At 34.0% G+C, this 16,978-nt stretch overlaps 1 protein-coding gene across 1 annotated transcript in view; it reads left to right on the top strand.

Moving 5' to 3' along the window:
- The first annotated feature begins 707 nt into the window (after positions 1-707).
- LOC145661958 (alpha-L-fucosidase-like) overlaps positions 708-16,978 on the top strand; it is a 29,826-nt gene continuing 13,555 nt past the window's right edge. The window contains exons 1-5 of the mRNA XM_081727309.1: positions 708-970; positions 5,254-5,392; positions 12,344-12,450; positions 14,063-14,223; positions 16,302-16,503. Coding sequence (XP_081583435.1) covers positions 772-970; positions 5,254-5,392; positions 12,344-12,450; positions 14,063-14,223; positions 16,302-16,503 — 808 coding nt within the window. The 5' untranslated portion in view covers positions 708-771. The remainder of the gene's footprint in view (positions 971-5,253; positions 5,393-12,343; positions 12,451-14,062; positions 14,224-16,301; positions 16,504-16,978) is intronic.

Here is a 16,978-nt window from a genome sequence, read left to right as displayed (position 1 = left end):
ACTTCAAGAAAAAACCTAAACACCATACGGATAATAAAGGTACAAGGCATCAAAGAAAACACGTCCTAGCACGAATAACACGAATCAAGGTATATACCACTATAAGTATCAAATGTATAAACTTGAGATCTTGTATTTGACTTACTTTCGCAATACCTGCTACAAAGGACAGAGTTTACCATTAAAGCGGGTCAGAATCACGACCTGGGCTTCACTGTGGTGATTTAACCTTCACAATATAAGTCGTTCTCCATCAAACTAACTCGCCTCCAAGAAGACCATGACCACGCTACCTGACCCAGTGAAAACATATGGGTGAAAGACCATTGAGTAAACCAAGATCAAAGTGGAAGACAATGTAAAACAGAATCTTCGGAAGCTGTATTTCAACAATTAGGGCTATATTGGCTCAGTGGAGGATACTGTCCAATAACAGTTTTGTTTCTGTGGTGAGACACCTTAAGTCACTTAGATATGTGTCAGACAGGAGTTAGGTCAGGTCAGGACTTCTTGAATATAATTTTTGTTATCGAACTGATTCTATCATAAAGATAAACGTCGGAACGTTTGAATAAAAATAAGATAGAAACAGAGAAAATATAACCTTTGTATAGGCCTACGTAACGAAAACATGATCAACTTAGGAAAGATAAGAAAGGCATATAAGTGTTTTGAATCTGATTAAGATTTTTATCTTATGTGAACGAAGCCGAAACTATTAAACACAAGTAGGATATTCTAGTACATATAAACTTTTAAAGGTTTCAAGCAATGGGTACGATTGTACGAATATTAGCCTTCTTAGGTTTGCTGTCTTTGGTGGCAGCCCAATATGAGGCTACGTGGGAGAGTTTGGATACCCGACCACTGCCAAGTTGGTACGACGAAGCGAAAATTGGTATTTTTATTCATTGGGGACTATTTTCTGTTCCTGCTTATGGTCACGAATGGTTCTGGTGGAATTGGCATGGTAAGCTTTACTGTTACATATTTCAGTTGCATTCAGTAAAATATCTCAAAAAAGGAATTATACATAAATTAATGTAAAGTTATATAAGTAAATTTACATACAATATGGGGTCGACCAGGTTCTTAACTGGGCTAGTATTGGACATAAAGACTTAAAACGAAAACTTGATATATAAAATCACATGTACTAAATTTAATACTGATATTTTGAATTTCCAAAACCAACCAATAGAAAGCAGTTATTTATTATTTAGTTTCTATTCCGCTAAAAGTGACATTAAATATTAAATAGAAACGGAGCTTAATATTCAATCAGTATGATTGAAATCTCTGACGAGGAAAGGGCACGATGTCACTCAGATATAATTGTACAAAACTTGGTGTAGGAGTAGCTAATGGGAATAGGAAAGAACGTGTGGAAGCATTCGTTTCGCAGGTGTTCGGAATAAGAGATAATGGGCCCTACAGCTCAGGAGAAGTATGGCCTGTCAATCAGATATTGATGGGACGGAGCCTTTGCTCGCTGTTACGGTCAATGCAAAAAAAAGTTAAATAAAGTAGATTGAAAACAGAAAAGATAAACTGAATAGAAAATGCGCCAATGTCCGCTCTCAGTCCCACCAGGCGAATGTCGAGATACTAAATCTATCAACTGCCCTGCCCTTGCTGTTACCAATTGGGTACGCATCACTAGTTAGCTTAATGAAATTATATTTAAAACATAAAGAAAATATATACAGAAATTAATCATAAGTATCCTTAGAAGTTTTCCAGGGAAGAGGTCGAAATGAAGCTGCTGTATTTCTTCATACTATAAGATGCTGTCAGTACGCAAGTATTAAATGTTTGAACCCACCAATATTAACTGATTTCATTTGCACGGGCGTTTGATATTTACGACGTGGCGCCCACCAAAATTAAAGTATTGTGTGCTTGTGAGGTGAATTTAAATATATATTTTGGGATTAGTGATGTTTAAAATGGGAACAACTGTGGATAGCCATAACAAAAATAACCGTTTGAATACATACAGGACTGTTCATTAACACAACTATGTTAACAAGGATATAGGAAATATTTGAATTTGTTCTACTCGCCACTAGAAAGCAGCAAAATGTATTGTACAGAAACAGCCTTGTAACAACTGCGTTCAAGTCTCCAAATATAACTTACTCATCTTTTACAAACACTACGCTTTAATAGTGTGAATACAAAATGAACATGAGCGTTTCACTTCTGTTGCCTAGCACACAGGAGACAGAACATCTTCACTGGCTACACACACATGCCATGTTCGTAAAGTTAGCTTCCAAATTTGCCTCAACAAGATTAGAAAATGCCGTAGTTAACCTTAATATAGAAATACAGTGAGTTACATACTTTTTTTTACATGAAACAGTTGTTAACAGAGGCATTGAAAAGTATAACAGGCACACATAGTACCGGGAACTGTGTTCGAAAGAAATATAAAAAACACGTTCAGTTTGAAAAAGATGAGACTGTCTTCTTAAAAATTTATTTCAATTCCTCTTTGTAAAGACAAGGTGGGTAATGACAAGGGCAGGTGATGATTTAGTATCCCTGTATTCGCCTGGTGGGACTGAGGGCGAACATTGAAGCATTCTTTTTCAGCTCACCTTTTCTGTTTTCATTCTGCTTTATCTAACTTTTTCTGCATTGACCGTAACAGCGAGCAAAGGCTCCGTTCCAAAAATATCTGATTGAAAGGCCATACTTCTCTTGAACTGTAGGGTCCATTATTTCTGATTCATAACGCCTGCTTAACGAATGCTTCCACTCGTCCTTTTCTTTTCTCATTACCTACTCCTACACCAAAATTGGTGAAATTATCTCTGAGTGACATCGCACCCATCCCTCGTGAGTGACATATATCACTTTCAAAGGAAAGAAAAGAAACTGTTTAATTAAAATTGTCTCCGATTGACACTACATAGGTTTGCCATCGCTCGGCCAATCAAAAGGTACCGTGACGAAAGAACTCTAGAGTCTGCGACGCAAAGAATTTCTCAACTGCACGTATATCTTGCCATGAGGGAAGTTCCTCCCATCCAAGAAGGCAATCGAGATACCGGAAGAGGTTATAATCGGTGGGATATATTTCGTAGGTACGATGGAAGGGTTTAATACTGTAAATCATAAAAAGTCCTTGATATACAACATATTTATATCTATATATGAATGTAACAGAAAGAAAATTAGATGCTAAAATAGTTATTAGCCGACTACTTAGAATTGAATGTGAATTGACGATAAGTCTTACGAGAAAAGAAATTGAATACTTTGCTCAAATATAGAAAATATACAAATTGTCACACGTGACGTGCCTATATATATATATATATATATATATATATATATATATATATATATAGTTGGAAGTGGAAAAAAGCAGAGGCGGTATGTTTTATTACGATTTTGATTCAACATACCGTCTATTTAAATATTGTCTTGATCACTGAAAAAACAGAGACGGTTGGTCCTCCTTACTGAAAAACCAGAGGCCGTATGGCATACCACCGCATACCGTCTCATTTCGACCACTATATATATATATATATATATATATATATATATATATATATATATATATATATATACACTGGATGTTTCAAAACAACACAGACAACATTTGGGAGATGATTCCTGACACCAAGATAAGACGAACAGTATAGACCAACCTGGGTGCACAAATGCTTCTTTGGGAGTTATAGGCTGCCGAAAACATGAAAAAATGAACTTTAAAAGTCCATAGTTCCAAAACTATGCGACCTACCTTAGTCGAGACAAAACTTTATTTAGGAACTAATATGTACCTTATCCAAATATCCATGTTTCAGAATCCTGCGATACTTTCGCAACAATTTTTATAGGGGTAGTTGGTTAGTGCTTCAAACTATATGCCCGTAGCCAAACTCTCTCTGTAAAAATTATTGCGTAAGTACCTTAGGATTCTGAAACATGTATTTTTGGATAGCACACATTTTAGTTTCTAAGTGAAGTCTTGATCCGACTACGATAGGTTCCATAGTTGTAGAGCTACGGATTTTTAAAGTTTTTTTTTCTTTTTTTTTCATGTTTTCGGCAGCCTATAACTCCCAAAGAAGCATTTGTGCACCCAGGTTGGTCTATACTGTTCGTCTTATCTTGGTGTCAGGAATCATCTCCCAAATGTTGTCTGTGTTGTTTTGAAACATCCAGTGTATATATATCCGGAAGGAAGCGTTTGTGCACTCAGGTTAGTCTACACTTTTTGTCTCATCTTGGTGTTAGGAATCACATCGCAAACGTTGTCTGTATTGTTTTGAAAAACCCTGCATATATAACTGACATGTCCAATTTCGTTGTATGACGATGAATGGATGCAATAAATTATGATTATGATTATAAAAAGCTTTAACTTGGTCAAAACATTAAACATCATGAAAACCAAAACCTGAAATCTCTATTAAATAGTGGTGCTCCACATACTCCGTTCTGCTCCACCTTTCACTATTCCAATGCAGCCTTAAGATGAGCATTTTGTAATATAGTAGGTTAATAAATTAGTTAATTTTAGCTTCTTAAGACATTTCCTTATTTACGAATTGCATCATTTAGTGTCTACAATGCATTTTTTTAAAAATAGCCACAATATTTACACACATCGTTTATTAATTAAGACATTTAATTTTTGAGAGGGATTAGAACGTACAAAGTAGGGTTCAAAGGAAAACAAAAATAATGTTTACAATTCATGAACCTCAATTTATCTAGTCTCACACGAATACCTAAGATAGTTTCCCGGGATTATTTTCTATTGTATTTATTAAATCGTATCTTTACGGACAGGTTTGAAGCCATTGGATTCTTTCCATTAAACAGAAAAAAAAAATATATCCGAACAAGGAAGGAACGTTTAACTTGAACCAGAAAGCAGTTTAATGACTAGCATGCGTGTTTACTACATTGGGTTCCATGTTCAATTCCTAATGAGACAGAAATACTGTGGTTTCGATTCCACCTTAAACTGTAGGTTCTTATCTCACATAAAAGCTGTACTGGAAAATGACACTACACCTTAACAAACAAACAAATGGAATGGAAATGCACTTATAATTTACAATGTAATTATCGTAGTTCTTATCTATATATAGAAATTACTTAAATTCAAGTAATATAATTATTAAGTTACATTCAAACTTCTAGTAGTTACTAAAATTTTATGTACGAAAACATGCTGTAGTGTTGTTATTTTAAGTTTTTATTTTTTGGTAATATTTTTAGAGAAGGATCCAGTATTTGTTGAGTTTATGGAGAAGAATTATCCCCCTGGATTTACATATCAAGCATTTGCTCGTGAATTTACAGCTGAATTTTACAATCCTAATGAATGGGCTGAGATTTTTCAAAGTTCAGGTGCAAGGTAAATTATTCCACTTGTACTTTTTTTGAGTTGTATGGATTTAGTAAGTATGCATAGACATGGTGATTTTTATTATAAGTAGTATGCGTGTCACAGTTAGGAAAATATAAACTACAATTACGATATGCTAGTCAATATTGTATTTTGCTACATACGTATATAAATAAATAAATAACAATTTCCTCTAGCAAAATATAAATTATTATTGCCAGAAATGATATACATTTTAGCAGACACGTACGCAGAATTTATTTCGGAAGAGGTCCAAACCTTTTAAACGAAGAGTTTCAAATTCAGTGAGAATAAATTATATTAAAATTTATAAAAATCATCCCTAAAATTAGGCTAAATTTAGAGAAAAGTCAGGATTTCGGGAGAAAGAGTCCGTACCTCCAGGACCTATCCTTTCTGGCACTATAAAACTTTGCGATTTTTTCGAGTACTACGCATGAGGGTTTGGTCTTAAGCGTGCTATGTATTTTTATTCAGCTGGATAATGACCTATCGACTCACAGATGTCTTATCTTCAAAAAATATTTTTGCTAAACAGAAATTTACTTGTAAGAATTAATTATGCGAGATCTCTCCGGAAAATAATGTAATATATTTTATTGTGAAACGACTGTACATTGCAGTGCACTCTATCCGTCAAGATCGATAGTGGCGTGATTCAACTACCGAGGAAGTGCTTGCTCAGTTGTCTCCAAGCTCTCAGAGGTGAAGGACGAGCGATTTCGTAAACTTTTTCTTCGTCTTTTTTTTTTTTTTTTTCGTCGTCTCTTGTACAAGTTGCGATGTAGGGCTCAGTCGGACAAGGATACGGGATCAAGTTTTGTGTGAAATTCGGCAAGTCTGCAGCGGAAACTTTTACAATGGCTTAACAGCCCTTTGGGCATGAAAATTTATCATAAAGGCAAGTCCACAGATGACACAAGGGGTTTTTGGGAGGAAGTGAAGAAATCTACGACGAAGTATGTGCTGGACGCCTATCAACTTTCTCAAACGACGGAAATATGACTCGTGTGAAAGAACGTTTACAAACAGACTGTCGAATGAGTGTTTCTTTAGTTGCTGATATGTTCAATATTTTCCACGAAATTGTAACCAAGGATTTGCACATGAGAAAACAACTTGGTGACATTATTTTCCAGACAGATCTTGTAATTTAACTTGGTTATATCTTATTAATCATACTATATGTACTACTAGGATCAATTACCCGCTTCGCTGGATTAAATTAAGTAAAAATAGTAATATGTTCCGTTAGTCAGTCACTTTTTACTAACTACTAAAGCGCTCTCTGATATCGGTCATTTTTGATCATTTTTATATTTTTCTCCTCTCCTCCTTCCACTATGTTGCTTGGTTGAATTTAGGTTTAAACGGTATCAGAAATGTCACTATGCATCACAGCAACCCCGAAAACTTTGGATTCGGCACTAACATCGGACATTTTCGATGAATTTTATACATTTCCACCCTCTCCTTCCCCATGTTGTAGGGCATGGCATCGGAAGTGTCACTGTTCATCTCAGCAACCTCTACAGCTATGGATTCGACACTAATATTGGTCATTTTTAATCATTTTCATGCATCTCCCCTTCCCCAAGTTGCAGGGCTGAATCTGAACGTAAACGGCATCGTGTCACTGTTCCACTCAGCAATCCTGAAAACTATGGAATCTACGCTAATATTGATCATATTCGGTCATTTCTCTCTCTCTCTCTCTCCACACACACACACACACACACACACACACACACATATATATATATATATATATGCTTCCTCTCCCTTCCCAAGTTGTGGTGCTGAATTTGGAGACTCTAATATGGGAAATTTTCGATAATTTTTAAATGTCTCTCCCCCTTCCCCTCCTCCACCCTAAGTTGCACCATCAAAGTGATATCATAAAAATCATTGCAGGCCCGAACCTCGTCTATATTGAAATTTTGATCGAGATCTGTCGGGTGGTTCAAGAGTTATTAAGTTTTATACATGTAAAACTCCCCTCCCCTTCCCCTACTTTCTACCGTCAAAGTGAAATTATATATATATATACTTTCCAGACCCAAACTTCATCTATGTTGAATTCTTTTTTATATCTCTCCCCGCCCTCCCCCTTCCCTAAGTTGTACCGTCAAAATGATATGATAAAAACCATGTCAGGTACGAACCTCATCTATGTTGAAAATTTGATTGAGAACTTTCAGGGGGTTCAACAGTGATGAAGACACAAAGATAGTCACTTTCAACTTTTTTTAAACATATATCTTCCCTCTCCTAGATTGCACCGTGAAACTGAAACGATAAAAATCGTCCCAATCCCGAACCTTATTTATGTTAAAAGTTTGAGAGAGATTGGTCGGGTGGTTCAAGAGTTAAGTTTTATTAATTTTTATATATCTCCCCTCCTCTCCTCCCCAACCCTAAGTTCTACCGTTTAAGTGAAATAGTAGAAAAGTTTCTAGGCTCGAACCTCATCCACGTTGAAAATTTGATTCAAATCGGTCTGGTGGTTCAAGAGCTATTAACTGACAAACCTAGTTACTTTTATTTTTATTTATATTGATTTTTGTATATTTTCCCTCCTCCCCTTCCCTATGTTGCTCAATCAAAGTGAAATGATTTAAAAAAAAAAAACATCGAACCTTATCTATGTTGAAAATTTGATCGAGAATGATCGGGTGTTTGAAGAGATTAGGAATTACATAGTCACTTTCAATTTTGTAATATAGATTATCTTGCAATTATCATAATTAAGAGCTAATGAGGGTATATTTCAGTATGAAGAATGTCCTCCTTTATCTTTACAAAGAAATTTGGTTTTGTCCATTTTCTGGAAAGTTACGTTTGAGGCTTTAATTCACATACTAGTCTATATCATTTTGTTCAGCAATACGATCTCTCGATTGCCATCTATATGTCCTCGTCCCTTTCTATTCATAGGACGTTAATCATATTGTCGAATATTGCTATACGCACGGTATTTGTTTTTCTACTCATATTTTTGCGGAAAAAATCAACGTAAGATATGTTTTATTAAATGAAGAAAAATATTCATGACAACATACACAATTCCGAACATAAAATGAGTTTGTGTGTGTGTGTGTGTGTGTGTGTGTGTGTGTGTGTGTGTGTGTGTGTGTGTGTGTGCGAAATTGGTAACATTCCAACAATAGGGCTTTCTTTAAGAAAATTTCGTCCAGGCGCGTAGGGAAGAGGCAAAATCACAATGTGAGCGAGGTGCATTGCGACCAGCTCATCACACGAATAACATCTACCTAGGAAATCACAATTTAATTTATCTTAGCTCCAGGAAATTCCCTCCTCTTTCTCAGGAACTGTGCTAGAAGAAACCTCTAACTATAATACGAATATGCAATGAGTACATGAATATACGATATATACAGAACCTTTCTAATAATGAACCAGGTTTGTCAGAAAGTAATCTTATTGCAATGTTTATCTTCTTCATAAAATGGTAAACTTATTTTATGGGCTTTCCCCTCCTGTTAGAAAGCACTCGTTTTATCTAAAGTACCATTAAACAGAACAAGTACAAAAAGCTATTGGTTTCATTTGTCCTGCCGAGTACTTGAGATAAGATATTGGTTGCATGAAAGAAACAAATCTAGTTCATTTTTTACTTTAGAATTATTACATTAGCTCTGTGTTGTATTACATTGGACACTACTATTAAGTTTAATGCTGTTTGTTCATAAATCCAGACTGCATCTAATAAAACTCTAAGGATTCTGTATTTGAGAATGTTCGGGTTTATTTAGCTCAGCGGCGGTTCTTGAGCGAAGTGACACCAGTAAAAATTACAAGCTATGAGAAGAAAACGTAAATACTAATTCTTATAGATCTATTCAAGGATTAGGACGTTAGACACGTTTCCGTCTTAGCTTATAGTGATAAAATTGTAGGGCGGTATTCAGAGAGAATTCGTTAAACGAGTTTTAGTGACAGTCTACTTAGAGGCATACTAACTCTTTACTAAGGAAGGTGCACTTTTTGGTATCCAGAGTCTACTTTGAGTACAACTAAAAAGATGATTTGGGTATGATTAACTTATATAACTCCAATGCATCGGGTGAGAAAAATAAATGTGGCAACTATGGAAAAGTAAATCAGCACATGCGCAGTCTGTAAAAATGAAAACACATGAAATACGAAATACGAAATGTTCTGTCGCACGCTAAACCGTGGGTACAAGATTAGCCTCTGCTTTAGATTAGTTAGTCACATGTGATTAACTTCGTTAAATACGTCCTAATCAGAGACTCTGAATACAATTTTGATAACCATCCGTTAGTCAACCTCGTAATATGGCGTTAATCAGATTTCAAAACGACTCTGCATAAGGCCCGTAATGTCTGCCAGTATGACTTTCCTCAAGAGCCGCCACTGAGTTAATACATACTAATGAATGAATTGCAACGAAAGCTTTACTAGTACCATGAAAACTGCCTTAACCGATTCTCTAAATAGCGGACAACTTCAGAATACAAACAAATTTGATTGTCACGGAAAATATACCTGTATTAATGTGACAGAATCCCTATCTTGTACGGATAAGACAGTCTTCTTTTCTCGCACCGCCTTAGTCCTTCTTCATAACGGACATTAACCCCTTGCGTTCCAATGACATCCGGTGGATGTTAAAACACTCCATTGCAAAATATTAATGACACCCATGGAAATGTACCCTTTATTAAGGGTCATATTAATAATGGAGGTCATGATTTTTTTGTAGCAGACGCAAGAAACGAGTTAGTTCTACTGTTTCTCCTTAGGTGACAGCACCTTACTCATTTCCGGTCAGTGTTACCAACATGAAGCAACATAAAACCCCTTCAGAACATCAAAATTTACCTTTTCAGCCCAAATGTTCAACAACGCAAATATATATATATTTTTTTTTAATCAGTAATGTGAACTCTCCTCGTGCATGTATATGTGCAAGCTCGCTCAATGTATGTCTTTGTGTGGGTGTGTATAATTTATCCAAAAAGGAACAGATTTATATGTATATATACGTGTGTGTACGAGCTTGTGCGATTGTACAAAAATTTATATTCATTGAACTTTATACATAACTATGACCTATATAACGGTTTAGACAGTCTTTTAACAGTGAATAATAACCTGGCATTACAGCATGCACATAGCAAAATTACACCTGGAACGCTAGGAGTTAATTGTTCTCAGTTCATACATATTTAGCACAAAATTTGTAATTTGAATTTAAATCTGTGAGGTAGTACACTAGACAGAAAAAACATTCCTTCTCAAAATGTCTTTGCTGTAATAAGTCAATGACCAAGTGAACCACCACACATAACAGTTGCAAATTAAAGTTGAAATTTTTCTGACCACAGTAAATATCCAGTATTCAATAGTAATGTTGCATCTGCTTATTGTATTATTTTTACTTTTAGTACAGCCAGTATGCTAGTTTAGGAGAAATTATAAGAGGGTAATATGTACTTCCGAGTAGAAAATTACAACACTGTATTATGTTTTGCATCCTATCTTTCAGTGATACTTTTGCTTTTATTACAGGGGTTGATATCTCCCTAATTTCCCTCGAATATTGAGTAATGTATTTTGATATTTGTCTAAATTAACATTTATGACTAATATAATGACTGTATTTTTCACACAATTAACGCATGACTTGGAGTAATTGATATAAACTTGTTTGTACCATGTTCAGGACAGTATCAGATTATTTATTAGACCTTCAAACCATTCTATGCATAAGTTTCGGACGTCTTACAGAATGACTTTATCCGTCCGTTTGCCTGTGTTTCGAAAGGTATCAAAGGAGAAACTTTAAGAGAGATAGAGAAGAGACTTACTGCCAATCAATTCAGCGTCCCAAGACTAAGTTACATCTCATCCGTTCTTCACCGCTATTTAAACCTGAAGTGGCAAAATTAAACCATTTCCGGTTTCAGCGTTTATCACCATAGAGCAAGAACTACAACAGATAGCAACAAGTGACTTTTTGCAATCGATTCAAAATCTCAAGAGAACGTAACATCACTACGTGCAACACCCTACTGGACACGGAAGTTATTGAAATTCACAAATACTTCTGGTTTCAATATTGATTTTCATAGGCCAAAATGGTAATAGATATCGAAATCGGTATCAAAATATTTTCTGCAATCGATTCTGCGTTCAAAGAATAGGTTTTATCTTCTTTGTTAATCCTTCATTCAAACTGAAAGTAGTAAAAATCAAGTTTCTGGTATTAACGTTTATCGCCATAAAGTAGAAATTGTAATAGATAGTGACAAGCGGGTTTTTCTACCAATCAATTACCTTAAGAGAATAACCATCAGTATCTGAAATACTCTACCAAAACCCTAAGCAACTGATATATATTAGTATTTCCTGCTTCAATAGATATTCCCATAGAGTAAAATCGATAAGAACGCGAGTGATTCTTTTTACTCAGATTCAGCGTCCCGAGGATGATTTGTCTTTTTTATCTATCCGTTCAAACCGGAAGTGGTGAAAATCTATGAATGCCGGTTACAATCCTGATCGTATAATGGATAAAATGGAAATAGATATCGAAAAGTAGTGTTTTGATGTGCACCACGAGTGCGATATCGAAAAGTAGTGCACCACGAGGATGTATATTTCATCTCTGATATTATTCCTCTATTGTAACCAGAAATGATATACATCAATTAGAACTTTCGGTTCCAATACTCATCCCAATATAGTGAAAAGAGTAAGAGATAGCGTGTAATGGCTTTTTGATATGGATTTAGTGTCAGAGAGACATTTTCTACCTTCCATATGATTCCTCTATTGGAATAGTTGTATATGTACTTCAAATTTGAGTATTGAATTCATATACTTTGGAAGTCTACGATAGTTTCTCACTGTGAAATGAAACTCACTTGTTATTATTGTTTCATTTAGGTATGTTGTGTTGACCACCAAACACCATGAAGGTTATACTTTGTGGCCTTCTAAATACTCATTCAGTTGGAATTCAATGGACGTAGGTCCTCGAAGAAATCTTGTAGGTAAGCTACTAACGTATGTAAATATCAATCATACCAATTATGTTATTAATATAATATTTAAATAGCACATGTAAGTATAATAATTTACAGTCTACTTAATTAATAGTATTAGTTACATTAATACTTTATGTTGTCTGTTGAATTTTACAGTTTTGAAAGCACTTAACGTTTACTTTTTCTGCGTAGTTGTTCATTGATTACGTAAACTTAAGAACTGTATTAGCTAACGCATGATTCTTTTAAGATTAAGTATTTGAATTATGAATGTGTATTTTGAAACTTTAGTGAATGATAGTTTGTTTATTGCCATTAACGCCATACTTTTCTGACGTTTCCTCCTTGGGTAATCCAGAAAGTCTGCTACATAACTCAGTCTTCACTTAATAAAATACGTATTCTTTTACACATCTCGTTAATATGACTATCTCCACAATATTTACAAATTGTTCATTTGTTATTGCATTTATTTACTGTATGTCCATATTTAAAACACCCAGTCACGCATTGTTTTACCATCGGAATATATGTACAAACCGGTAATCTCATGAAACATAGCTTACTATTCTTTAGTACCTCAATGTCTACGAATTAAATGTTAGAATTATTGTTTTTGAATGTATTTTAACAGAACTGGTCTTTCCTGTATATTCTACAGACAGAAGTAACGGATACATCGCATTTAACATCATGCAGTAAACCGTCGATAGTGGAATCTGTATCAACGTCTTTTATAATACCTGCAGTATACAGAACGTGACTGGAAATAAAAGCTTCCCACTCATTTTTTACAATTATGTCATTATCAATAAAATTGCTAGCTTCCTTTCCTGTATAAAAAATAATTCTAACAAGATTTCATTTATGGATTAAATTTAATCAATACCAGGTATGTGTGCAAGATGTAATTTTCTGCTAATTGACATTATGCATTATTTCCCAAATATACTCCTTTTTAGATTTTAAATACATCAGATATGGAACATACTGGTGTGATGTATAAAGGTTCTTGACTATTTGGTTTTAGCTCATTCGCAATTGTGCACAGGCTCTGATGTGTTATTACTCTTACATTTAAAGATTCTCTACCAACACTTATCTCCCTTCTGGTTTCTGTTAATTTGATAAATTCACTTTACGTGTACTTTCTTGGCTGTCCATTATAGTAATAGTAGGTACTGAGTTTAAAGGGGAATTAACTTCCGCCATCTTGAACATTATTAATATTGAATATTTGAAGATTATTCCTATTTATTTGGCATTCGCGCAGTTATTAAATTTACTATACTTGACTAAAGTAAAAGTGACCTCTCATTAGTTATGAATAATTAGTGGATCTCATCTATGTAAATAGCGAAATAAATAAGAACACATATCACTCAGAATCTTCCAGAAATTTCAGGACAATGTAAGTATTACAACTGATCAGTTTACAGTTGTTCTGTTTTCACATATATGTAATTAATGCTATGGAACATTAAAAGGATACCGAAATTAATAATTGATTTCCCACGACATTGTAATTGCAGCTCAATTCCAGTGAGCATTTGCTTTCATCCGCCAGAAACCCCTCATTTCCAATTTTATCTCTAATCTTAAGTGCTTCTTTTGCTAGGTGAATTTGCTGCTGCCATCAAACAAAACACTACGTTGCGGCTTGGATTATATCACTCGTTACTGGAATGGTTTAATCCTTTGTACTTAAGAGATAAAGACAATCAGTGGACAACGAATGATTTCGTGGTACAGAAGACGATGCCTGAGCTGTATGAATTGGTACGGTTTCTTCTTCAAACAATATTCTGAATCTCCATAGGTTGTTTTAAAGTTATAATTATTTTTAATTTAAATATGGAAATTATTACAAACATGAATACAAAAATTTGATTTCTCTGACACGATAAACAAAAAAAAAACTATAAAATTTTCCATTAAAACATGATCAGTATTATTGTGTAAAATTGGTCCAGCAATGAACTTCACTAGCAACAAAGATATTTGGCTCGAATTTTCTTTTTGGCGTAAACCTCAACTAAAATCGCCTTAATAAAGTACAATCATGCTGAGCAACATTATGAACTAACTGTAAATATATATCTTTGACGAAAAATTAGTTCTGAACTGAAGTATCTAGATTAATATGCCAATATTAATAATAATTTATGAGAGTGCCAGTATTTTAAGTACATAGATTTTAAAATTTATGGGAGAAATAGTTCCACTTTACAATATTAATGCATAAGTAATGAAAAATATGGGTATCTTACCTCTAACACGTATAATAAGGTAGAAACACCTAATGCAGACTGTGTGCTCTATAAAACGTAGTACTCCGTAACGAAGCAATGATGAACTCAAAGCACTGTACGGAGTGATTATGCATAACCATAGAAGTGTCGCAAAGTTGTGCCAAACGCAAAGTATGTAGTTTTATGTAATATAATTTTTTGGACTATTCTCGCTTATGAAGATGGCTATCGTAGCTGACGTGCTGCTCCTTAGAAACGCACATCTTTCCCCGAACGAGCCCCTCTGCTGCGCTCGTGCCCTGACTCGGTTAGATAGCATTTGTGCTTTCTAGTGGCTACCTAGTACAAGGCAGTTCGTGTTTTTCGCATTGTCATTTGTATGGTATACTGTATTTATACCCACAATAGATACGCCCTTCTAAACTAAACCTACAACCAATAATACAATTCCTCCCTTAAGAAACACTTGTTAAGATACTTTGAGATAATTTTCTGTTGAAGGAAGTTTAATATCCTATCACTGAAAGTATGCGAACTTAAAATAGGCTAGCATGTAATAATGTTATAACAAATAACTTATATTAACATTAGTGGTGGCCTGTGAGGTAAATGATATTGAAAAAAACTTTTATCGCTTCAAACTAAACAAAGAAAACTAATCTAATGTTCTAATTCTTGTATACAGATAAAGCGAAGGAAACTTACCTAATATTCTAATTCTTGTATACAATCTAAGGAAAGAATACTTACCTAATGTTCTAACTCTAGTATGCAAGCAAAGGGAAGAAAGCTTAACTAACGTTCTAATTCTTGTATACAGATAAAGGGAAGGAAACTTACTTAATGTTCTAATTCTCGTATACAAGATTTAGTACATTAAGTATGTTTCCTCCCTTATTTTACGACGAAAGATATTTAATTTTTCGTAATATGACCTTTCAAGATCCGCCACTGACTAACGTATTAACTATTTGAAAGAAAGAGCATAAATGTCCTTGGTTTCCAACAGTCATTAATATTTGCTTGTCATATAATAACAAAATGTTGTAGCTTAAATTGTAAAATGTCTATAAGACTGAAAAGTAAAATGTTTGAATTGTATGTGATTGCCAAGAAATCAACACTTAAATTTTTAATATTGCAAATTTTGAATTGTTGCTGTAGTAATATTTATTTAAAATTGTTTCACTAAGAAGCTTTTGAAATTTGTAGATGTAACATCAATGTAACGTGAGTTAGTTTCAACAATAATTCTAAAAAAAACAAACACACAAACGACGCACAATCCTCATTTATGTATCGCCATTTTATCCTGATATTAATAGAATTTTATATTTTCCTACAGCATATACCAATCTACTGTAAAATAGTCTACTGTACCTACATTTACTTCTCGTTATTTAATATCGCTGGAACAAAAATATTTTTTACTTCCTGTGTACGATCATAGACCCAAAAAGTTTTGAGATGTAAACCAGCGTTTCTCATCACAATGTAAATCATACCATTAGACATGTTGGAGAGTAATATCTATGTGAAGCTTGTAATCACAAGATACATTTTAATAATAACAATTTTGTCTATTGACTGATTTTTAATGTTTAGGTAGAAACCTATGAGCCTGAGATTGTATGGAGTGATGGAGAATGGGAAAATCCAGACACATACTGGAATTCAACAGGATTTATTGCTTGGTTGTACAATGAAAGCCCTGTGAGGGAAACTGTAGTAACAAATGACCGCTGGGGATACAATACTAACTGCCAACACGGAGACTTTTATACATGTAGCGACAGATTTAATCCAGGTAAACATTTTTTAGTACACAAATTTGTTTTAATACCTCTTTTATTTATTTATTACCGCTAGAGCATGTACCACGGTAGTATGATTAACTTTGATCAAAAACCAAGTTCAAAATACCTAGAGAAACAATATTATATTGTAACTTTTATATATTTATAAATATTGAAGTCGATATCAAAATATTTAAAGTTATTTAATATTACATTATTTAAACATTATAACTTAAACATTATTTAAAGTTTAAACACTGTCGTGTCATGTGTACCTACAGTCCAATGATTATAAATATTACAACATCTGCTTTGCCCTAAGTACGTTATATTATAATTTCTGGAACTAATTCAAACGTAGTTTACTCACTAAATATTCAATGATTACAAGATAAAATATACTTAAATTGATATATTTTCCGAAAATTTCCTGCATTTGCCTTTTTTTATTTTTTACAAAATTACTTCTTTATAATTGAAGATACG

The sequence above is a fragment of the Thermobia domestica genome, chromosome 10, assembly GCF_964235325.1.
Source record: "Thermobia domestica chromosome 10, izTheDome1.hap1.1, whole genome shotgun sequence".
NCBI lineage: Eukaryota > Metazoa > Arthropoda > Insecta > Zygentoma > Lepismatidae > Thermobia > Thermobia domestica.
The sequence above is the reverse complement of the archived record's forward strand: the minus strand, read 5'-3'. Positions and strand labels throughout refer to the sequence as shown.